This window comes from Meleagris gallopavo, chromosome 7, assembly GCF_000146605.3.
Source record: "Meleagris gallopavo isolate NT-WF06-2002-E0010 breed Aviagen turkey brand Nicholas breeding stock chromosome 7, Turkey_5.1, whole genome shotgun sequence".
NCBI classification, from domain to species: domain Eukaryota; kingdom Metazoa; phylum Chordata; class Aves; order Galliformes; family Phasianidae; genus Meleagris; species Meleagris gallopavo.
In genome coordinates this window covers 2,940,052-2,950,637 of record NC_015017.2, presented here as the reverse complement: position 1 = coordinate 2,950,637, position 10,586 = coordinate 2,940,052, and the positions used below count along the sequence as shown (strand labels likewise).

At 43.6% G+C, this 10,586-nt stretch overlaps 1 protein-coding gene across 1 annotated transcript in view; it reads right to left on the bottom strand.

The window, feature by feature from the left end:
• ABCA12 (ATP binding cassette subfamily A member 12) overlaps nucleotides 1–10,586 on the bottom strand; it is a 104,702-nt gene that overhangs the window by 93,309 nt on the left and 807 nt on the right. Inside the window, exons 2-3 of the mRNA XM_019616885.2 lie at nucleotides 9,981–10,081; nucleotides 9,469–9,633 (exon numbers count right to left, since the gene is read on the bottom strand). Coding sequence (XP_019472430.1) covers nucleotides 9,469–9,471 — 3 coding nt within the window. The 5' untranslated portion in view covers nucleotides 9,472–9,633; nucleotides 9,981–10,081. The remainder of the gene's footprint in view (nucleotides 1–9,468; nucleotides 9,634–9,980; nucleotides 10,082–10,586) is intronic.

Sequence of the window (10,586 nt, the reverse complement as noted above, 5' to 3'; positions counted from 1 at the left end):
AAACAACACAAGATAGAACTCATCAAGCACAAAAGCAGTGAACCACTATTGCATGGTGATGAGAGGAGCTGGCACCTCTGGCAGGTCAGCAGGTGTCAGGATGTCACATCTGTTACTGAGGTGAGCCTGCTCTACGTCAAAGCGAACGGATCAATGCAGAAATGAGATGTTTCCCAGGTCAGTGCCCTGACACCGGTGTACTGACGCAAGCAACTGTAGCTGTTTAAATGTTACAGCCTGCCCTGCCTTTGCATAAGGGTTATCATCCCTAGCAAGGAACAGCAGATGCAACCTTGCCTCTGTTCCATCATTGGAGCACACCCATGGCACCCACCTCCACAGGCAACCTATACACACCAGCCAGTCTGCAAATTAGGTGCTGGGGCACTAAGATATACTCCCTGCTCTTGGCAAAATGGGATTGTGGCCATTGACAAATGGTCAGTGATGAACTAGATGTCTGTGAATCAAAGAATGGACAGGGTTGGAAGGGACCTCAAGGATCATGAATCTCCAACCCCCCTGCCACAGGCAGGGCCACCAACCTCCCCCATTCAATACCAGACCAGGCTGCCCAGGGCCCCATCCACCCTGGCCTTGAACACCTCCAGGGATGGACAGGGCATCCACAGCCTCTCTGGGCAGCTGTTCCAGCACACCTCACCACTCTCTCTGTTAAGAACTTCCCCCTGACATCCAACCTAAATCTTCCCTCCTCAACTTCAAACCATTTCCCCTTGTCCTGCTGTTATCTGCCCTTTCAAAGAGTTGATTCCCCTCCTGTTTGTAGGCTCCCTTGTAGGTACTGAAAGGCTGCAGTGAAGTCACCCCACAGCCTTCTTTCCTCCAGGCTGAATAAGCCCAGCTCCTTCAGCCTGTCTTCGTAGGGTAGAAGCAGCAGTTTCATTACCCAGACATATTGGAGACCAACACACATAGCATGGAGGATGTTTTCGTAGGGAAGACCCTTTTCTTTGGAGTATAGTTTTCGCTCATTTAAGTCAATGATAATTTGTTACATTAATTCAGAGACAGAAATCAGCTACCCCTCATTTATGCTCTTTAATTATCCAGCTGGGGACACTGATGCTTTTATTGAATTTGCTGATTGCCACAGCAAGTTTTCTTTGATTTCTAAGAATCCCATGAAATCAGTAGGACTCTGTCATTGCAGCTTAGTGGAACAAAGCCAATCTCCAAGTCACACTGAGTGGATGAATCACAGAATCAAGGCTAGAAAAGACCACTAAAACCATCTAGTCCAACCATCAATCCATCCCTACCATGTCAAATGATCATGTCCCTTGGTGCCACATCTGCATGGTTCTGGAAACCTTTGGGACCTTCCTCTGAATCCTCTGCATCACATGAATATGGAACTACTTGGTCATTTGCCAGAAAAATACCTCCAACCCCTTCTTCCCCTGCTTCACCAACTGTCCGTGGCCCATAACTCCAACCCTACCTTAGCTGTTCTCATCTCACACTCAGCATCTGCCATTCGCCTGCTCATCAAATTTTCTGTGCCCGAAGTTCTGTTGCTGCTGCCTCAGTATTTTCTCAAACACAAGCATCTCTGTTAGGATTATCTCCCCCTACACAGATCTGTGTCCAATAAATCTAAGTGCCCCTCCAGGACTCCCTTCCCTGTGCTGTCAGCAAAAAGTCATCTTTAATCAAATAACTGGTCCAAATATTTCATATTTTTTCTTCACAAAGGTACTTACTGTTGCTGTTTCCCAGCCTCCCCATAAAACCAGCTTTTTTTTTTTTAAATCAGCACAGCTGGCTGGGAAGCATGATTCAGACATAAGTTACCACTTTTATTGCATTCCTTCCCTTTGTCAGCCCTTTTGCTGTCAGCTACGTGGGACAGAACCATTATTCTTCATTGTTTAGCAAACACTCTACACATAATGGGTAATACTGTAAATAAATGAAAATAAAACCTGAAATCAAACAAAAGCTGACTGACGTGACTTCTGTGAAACCACCTGAGTTCTGCAGGTCTTTTATCAGCCATGCTGCACTGCACCACATGGCACTTACAATGGCTCTGCCTTACTTCTGTCACATCAGACAGGATCACAGGGAGACGTCAATGGAAATCAGGCCTTTAGCTATTTTATCCATGGCTCACTTCAATCAATTAAGAGTGATCTGTGCCTCACAGTCTGACAAGCATCTTATAGGCATATGATGATGGATAGCCCAGAATTTATTGCCTAATCAGAAGTTCTTCCTGGAAAACAGAGGGCAGTGATAGAAATGGATGCTAAGGAATGGCAGTTAGCAGGAGATGTCAAAGTGCACGATTGATGGGGGGAGGGGGGAGAGGGGAATTTCAACAGACGAGTTGGCCCACAGCTAGTGAATGCAGGTGTCCATAAAAATCCTGTGCAAACAAAATCTGATCATGTAATAGAGAAGAGAACAAGGGGAAAAGACAAGGGCAGCAGAGATGAGTAAATGCTGATCTAAGCACAATTGAAAATCAAGGGAAAACAGTAAAGCAAGATCAGAGGGCTGCAGATTTCAGCTCCAATGTGGAAGTAAAAAAAATAAAATAGCAAGAAGAAAACAAAACTGGTGCAGCACATGACACAGCACAAACTGGGATATTAAACTAGCCAGGATAATATTACATGGAGACTCATAGGAGAAACAGAAGTGTTTCCATGGGGCCAATGATGAAAGGGTTGTGGATGCAAGATGTGCCTGAAATTGATATTGTTTGTGCAGTACTGCTTAAACCAAGCACTCAAAACTTTCCAGTTAGACTGAAACTAGCTTGAAAACTGATGAGTTTATAAAAGCATTCTATATATTCTAAATGTTCGCCTTGCAGTTTTCATCCTTCAGGCAACTTTCAGTTTTCTTCAGTAACAAAAACTAAAGCTTCATTTTCTGGAAGAAAAACAAAAACAACACAACACCAACAGTCTCATCAGAGCCTCAAAAAAAATACCCAAACCAGTAATTATTGCAAGATCTGCAATCAGTGAAAGCTGGCTGCAAACCAACTAACAATGAGGTTTTGGGAAGAGGAGACTGTAAATACTGACAGCAGTGAAAAGGTAAAATCCAAAGACGGGAAAGGACTGGAGGGAATTGATCTAGTGCTGGCTAGCTCAGGGGAACATAGATCAAGAGCTTCATGACATGCAACAAAAGTGATTCCAGAAAGCAAAGTGTATTTGTGAGTAATGTGGAAACTTCTTTATGGATTGAACTGGAAAGGCTAAATCTACTCTCTGCTATAGCCACAGGTTATTTCTGTTGTTCTAGAGTACAATCCGCTCCCATTGTCAGTGGAGATCTGTGACAGAGCTGGAGATTGGACTTGAAATGCTGGACATCCTACAGAGCCATCTTTTATCCTTGCTCCTTCAGGAACAAAGAACCCCATGAAGTTCACTGTGTAGGGTCTTCTCCATGGCCAAGAAGCTTACAAAAATATCTCCTTGGCCTAAAGTATCTCTAAAGAAAAGATCTGCCCTCTTTCCAGAGGGTATGATGCTGATAACCTTTGAAATTAGAAACAACTTAAACAGTAAAGGTGGACTTTGGCAGAGAAATGTCAGAAGTGAACAGAAAGGCTAATTAATTTTGCACATCATGCCTTTTCCAGCCTTTAGCATTAGATCTAAGTCTCAAACATTAATCCAGTAAAAGTAGAAGCCATTTCACATGATTCAGTCAGTCACATGTATTCTTAATGTAATGTGCTCATTGCCATGTTACGGCAACAGGATTTGAAGCAGTCCAACAGCAAGATTTCAGCCCCTTGCAGGAGTTAATCTCTTAAGGAAGAACTCCCTGTGTTCTATTTAAAGGACATCTACCTGACCTATTGTGATAAAACAGCCTCTGACTTCAAGAAATCATCCTTTCCCACTGTGTTTGTCCTAACACTGGTGTGTGCTTGTGGGCACAAAATGAGCTCAATGGACACAACCAGATCCAAACAGATCCTCCAGGTTCCGACAGTGAAAAAGCAATGTACATAAAAGCAAGTGTAAATAAAATAACCCTATTCTTCAGCTCTCCAGAAATAGCTCAGTGTTGCATATCGTCAGCAAAATTCTATGTTTTGGACATTTTGCTCCCAGCATGCTTGCTTCTTTTCAACTACATTAATTTAGTCAGTAAAACACAGCAGAATAAACTGAAGCATTACCAGTCCTTATTAGTTACCCAAGTCTCATAAGGATGGGATGAGCCCATAATTATGTGATTAATGATATTATCATTAACTAAAAGCAGTGCTGAAGAAAACATTAGTTAGGTAAACTGAAGAATACAGTCAGAAGTCCACAGGAGTGTTTTGCAGGAATCCCCATTACGTTACTCTAACTGTTCCCTCTGGTCTTGCTGCCTTGGTCAGCATCCCAGGCTGTTTTTACCTCTGAACTCACATAGGACCAAATATTTTATTCCCATGCACCTGTTAATTTCACACAGGAAGAGTCTTGCCTCTCTGGCACCATTTGACTGCCTGCTCCTATGGTGCAGTGGTGGATCATAGAGACCTACATCTCCCAACTAGCAATAAAGCCAATGGTTCCCTCCCATTGCCCAGAGCCATAGTGCAGTGGGAACCAGGTGATGACTAACCTGAGCTCTGCCAAATGACTGTTCTGCCCTCCAAATGTATTGAGGGCTGACAGATACACTTCCTGCCAACTGATCCATGTCACAATAAAACTTGGTGATAATGGCTGCTTCCTGAGAGCTGAGTATTCACTCTTGCTCCTGCTTGCTACTGGAATTTTGAGTGCCTGTGCCTATAAAACAGCAAAGATGAATTCACTTTGAAAACGACAACAACAAATAACCTTTAAAAAAACATTATAAATGCTTCCCCAGGCCAACTCTCCTCCCAGTCAAAGCATAACTGATGGCCACAGTGACTCCAAAGAAAGAGGCACAAAACAGAGATGAGCACAGTCACAGTTACAACATCTGAACTGCACAGAGTGTAAAGGAGAGAAGCACTTCTGCAGAGCCAACACTAATCCTGTTCTCTCCCCAGAGGGGTCGGATGCAGGTGTCTTCTGTGCATCTGAGCTGCAGAAATCAACAAGCAAGGCAGGACCCAGCTTGTACACTGGTAGGAACCGTGAACATCGCAGCTCTGCAGTTCCAGAGTAATTAGCTACATGACTAAATCCTATTTTCCCCTCAAAAATATTATCTGGAAAATTCTATTCTTTATTCTACAACCAAAGAAATGTTAATTTTAAGGCCTCTTGATCATTTTCAAATGCTTGGATTTTTTACTTTTTTTTTTTAATGAAAAGCTTGGCTTTGATTTAGGTGAACAAAGACTGGTTCAGTGATGTTTTCTGGAGAAATAAACTTCCTCCTCTGGTCATTCCTTGCTGTAGCACTTCAGACAGTTCTGAAAAGCCAGAATTTGTCCTGTTGTGACTGGAGACACAGAGCAAGGAAGGTCAGAGGCAGAAGACTGAGCCACAGCTGATTATGAATGCAGGGCATACAGGATAGAAGCATTTCAGAAAGCACAAGACACTCCTGAGGAATCAAAAGCCACTGAGTTTTGAGCACTAAAGAAAAGAAACAACATTCGTTTTTTCTTTTTTTCCCCCCTTCACTAAGATGTTATCCATGTTTCTCAAGCCAAAATGCATTGACCTGGTCCAGTATCCTGGGAGGTTAAAAAAAATAAAAGCGACGTATGAAAAAAAGCTTCATTCTCTCTCCATCCTCCTTTTTTTATTATGTGTGAAATCAGAAAAAAAAAAAGCTAAGAACGTCTATTACGATAAAAACATCTGCCAATTAGGGACAGCTCCAAGGTCTCACCAGCTTTGGCACTGACTGCTATATGATGCTGGACATGTCACAGGTACAACTGCCTTTTTCCATCCTGTTTAGCTACATTCCTATTTTGAGATCACAAGACATTCTGGCAAGACTCCTTCTTACTCTATATCCCAGCTCTCTGGGATCCAGATTACAGTTAGCCATAAGGATAACACATATCAACAGCCTCCTATGGCTGCCTTTCCAGGGGAGCCTCCTGCTGCCTTTGGCCAGCTGCCATTTTCTCAGGCATGCTGCAAAATCGCAGCTCTGTCTGCATTTGCTGTCAGGTCTCCCATGACCCTGTTATCAATCTGACAGGGTTTCCTGGGTCCCACAGTGAGCTGCAAATGAATGCAGGTTCACAGAGTTGGCCTTTCCCTGTAAGCCATTCCTTGGCATTTGACAGAAAGATGAGCAGGATGTTCTAGTGGAACTGAATGATGGGGTTTGTTGACCAGTGCCTAAGCCCTTCAACACTGCCTAGTCTAAGCTAGTCTTCCACCCAGCTTTCTCCTCACTGCCTTCAGTCTCCCTCTTCCCTAGACAAGTATTTCAGGGACTTTGTGAACCAAAGATGACTGGGACTGGATTACTATATAAAATGCATCTGTTTTTTCTTAATCTGCTGCAGGCTCTCAAGCCAAGCTTCACTGATTTCCATATTCTTCCTGACACTTTATTATCAGCCCTGACACTATTTGTATTGTGTAGTAAGAACTCCTCTGTGACTATCTGTTTTGCTTTTTGCTGCAGATCCCCCTCACTCTACAACAGATGATGCCTGCTGGACAGAACTGTCACCTCTGCCTCCAGGCTCTCACCCCACCCAGGGAGCAGTTCACCATCTCCCAGATCTTGTCTGAGCAAATTCCAAATATCTCAGGAACCACAGGGAATTAGCGTGCCGACTGAAACCTAACCCAACATTCATTCACTGTCATCTTTATGTACTGGGTTGTAGACCATGAAAGGAATCACACTCCAGCAGGCTCATTAAGTAAACATGGAACAATCTAGCTTAGCAGAGAAGGGCTGGTATCTGAGAGACCTGGGTTCAAACGTGGGCTGAAGAAGAAAAATTCTTGTGTGATGCTGGGGAAGTATACTAGGGGCAGCTCTGAAAGGCACAAAGGACAACAAGAGGCACAAATGAGTCTTTGAGATGGACTCCTATCCTTGCTGACATGCACAGGGCTCTACAGATTTTCCCTCCTCTGTTATCCAAAGCAATAAGCTAAAAGGGGACAATGAGAAGACACAAGTTAAATAAAAGGCTTATGAACACATCTTCTCCCTGCTGTCACTGCATGGGCTCAGGTCTTCCACAAGGTCTCCTTCAGCCCAAACCTCAGTGCACTCAGGCAGCTACACTGAGCGCTGGCTTCACAAGTGAAGAGCTGTAGCCAAAAGATGGGGAAACTAATCACATCCTCTGCCTTAAGAAATGGCACCTTTGCTCTTACAGGCATCTTTACTGCTTCCATCCTGATTCCAGAAGGACACACCATCCCCATTTTAACTGCCCTAGCGCACTCTAGTGGGAACCCACTCCCTGCACAGCTCTGCAGCAGCCCTGCAGTAGACAACTCACCTCTGTGAGACACTGCTTTGCCCCTTTGCTTACACATCACAGGCTGCTTCCTCACTCACTGACACGGGGTCTTATGTTCTGGGATTCATTGTCTCACTGCATGGGAGTTCCAGACAATAGAATACACAACAATTTGCCAACAGAAGAAACTATTTCTTACTTTTTTTATTATTATTATTCTTTCTATGCTTGGATAGGAACAAACTACTGTGAGGAAAGGAATGGGAACATTCAGAAAATAAATTGTTGTTTGGTTTATGCACCTTTGTGTCTCATTCATAATCCAGGGTGCCATGAGAATAACTCAGGCTGAAATCTGCAAAATTTGTTCTATTACAAGGAAATTGTTTCTTTTGCAGAAAAAGCATTAGAAAGTAATAGCAAAGCTTTGGGAAAACCCAACAACTAATGTTGGTGCTTGAAATGGAGACATAACCTTTAAAACCCATTGTGCACATGAAGCTCTCTGGTGTCTCTGAATCTTAGCATCATCTCTGCATCTTTATGCGACTGCGATGATGGATTTACAGACAGCCAATAAACAGTATGCCAGCCCCAGGGAGGTGATTTAAATGAGAGCACAGGGAAAGAAAAGGTGCTCAGGATTCACAGACTCACAGCACTGAAAGATACCTTAAAGCCCATTCAGTTCCAGCCCCTGCTGTGGGCTGGTTGCTACCCACCAGATTGGGCTGCCCAGGGCCCCATCCAGCCTGGCTTTGGGTTCTGCCAGGGATGGGGGCAACAACAGCTTCTCCAGGCAGCCTGTGCCAGTGCAAGAGTTGAAAAAGCAACACAAAATGAGAGCTTTCGAATCTCTCCAGTCACTCCCAGCTAGTCCATTCATCAGCTAAGCTGCTGAAGTCAGCTCACAGGTTTGGTAACTAGTGGCAAATGGCCTGGACAGCATGAGGCAGCTTTTGATTGCTGTTAAAGAGCTTAGCAACTCTTTTTCTCCTGGAATACCCCAAAAAGTCTTCACCCTACAGCTCTTGCAAGCTCTTAAAGCAAAAAGGTAGATAAACAACTGCAAAGAAATACAGTGCTAACCACTGAAAAACAATCTGTATTATACATTCCATTCCCATCCCTGTTGTATTATATTTGAGACAAGGCATTTGAAGCCTGCTTGAGCAATCGCTTTTATGAGTTCTCAATGCTGTGATGTGTAGTCTCATAATACTGAGTGTAGGGATATATACAAATACATGCAAACCTAATACTCTTTGACTATATAAGGCACCTAGAGAAACTGAGGTCCAACATATGGCAAAAAGCATCCTGAAGGAAGATGCCAAGTACCAGAACTAGGCAGATGGTAGGAGGGCTGCTTTGGATGTAACGTGTTCCTCACTTATACTTCTGTAATACAATAGAAAGTGGAGCAACAACAGCAGAGTAACAAGGTCTTAAGCTACAGTAAGCGAGGGCTTGCCCAAACACAACAGCCATAGACAAAGAAACAAAGGAAAGAAACTACTTACTGTCAGAAGGCCTCAGACACACAGAGATCTCCAGCACAATACCATTACTTCCGTTGCCAACTCTTAAGTAAGGTCTGGGAAAGGGTGGATCCTGTCTCCATCCCTTCTCGTCACTGAGATGCATTGCATGCACCTGAGCTTCCCTGGGTTGACCCTGTCTTCCCACCAGGTGCTCAATCACTGCTTCAGGCCATGACTTAGCATTTCCACAACAACTTCCCTATTTCCTATTTAAATAACTTCCAGTAAATAAAACTGTTTGGCTATAGATGTATGCATCTGTGTTATATTTTCCTAAATATGACTATGCTAAGACAGAGCATTTCTGCATGAAGGTAGTACAGAAAGTATATAAAAGAGGCAAGAGGTTGCTTGTACGTGAACAGAGCATGCAGAGGCATACAGATAAAAGCAGGGAATCAAGCTTATTTATGAAACCAGACATGGCAAGATAAATAATTTTCAAATTGAAGACTTTTTGTCCAGTTAGCAATGCACACAGTATTGTGCAGCCTCGTGGCCATGAGGCATGTTTGCTGAGGCCACTGTTGTAGCACTCACCATGGATGACACCTTTCTTATTGAGGCAGGGCTGCAGAGACTTGTGCTTTGGTTCCTACATCTGGATTGGGTCGTTCCTGGTTCACTGCTAGGTCAAGCCCACTCTTCTGCCAGCCCCCAAGCAGCTGCAGGGATTGCTGGAGAAACCTAGGTTGGCCTCCTACCCTAACAAATTAACACAGCCAAATTAACCTGTTTTCTCTACATTCCTCTTGGCCTGAAAAAAAGTAACAATAGAGAATAAGCTTAAACAGAGACGCACAGCCAAGCTGGAAAGCATTGCTATTACTCCCTATGGTCTCAAGAGAAGGGAATCTAAGTATTGCCCTGACAACAGCAAAACCAGGAACACTATCCCTTTTGTATGTCTATTCAACTTCACCCTCCTTTTACATCTCTTCACTAACACAGCACAGCACATTGCTAATTAAGTCTGAATTTCCTCTCCTGGACGTAGGCCTGGTACAATTTAGAAATAACCTTAATTTAGTATCTATAATTGTAGTATTTACCTCTTCCCATGATTTCCAGTATGATGTTAGTGTGTTCTTGGCTCAAGGTGAACTTCTGCAACAGTTTGTAACACCAGAAAAACTCCAGTCAGACATCACTCCTATCGAATAAATAAAGGAATGTCAGTAGAGCACAAGACATTTGAATATCCTGTAAATATCACCAAACAAAAACCACCCCAGTTAATTAGTTAAGCTCTATATAGCAAAACTAAATATTTTGGGAGGCAGATGATTTGTTTTCTTGGTGCGGCTACCCCAAAACCAGGATGTTTCTGTCACATCTATAACCATACACAAGAGCACACAGCCAGGACAGCCTGGATGTCATCCTGGACATCAGTCCAAGAGGACACAGTGTAAACTCAAACCTGGCCCCTTCCACACAAGCCCCTGAGCAAACAGGAGCCTCACCTCAATCCAAGGGACAGCAAACTTGCTGGACAAGCAAAAAATCCCAAATGCCACTATTTATGCTGATAATGCCTCTTTGCCTGAAAGCAGTATAATCTCTATCCTCTTGTGCATAGGCCAGCATGGCCATCCGCTTGCACCTGCAGCATCTCCAAACACCCTGCTTTGCAAGCAGCATGCACAGTGGTCCTT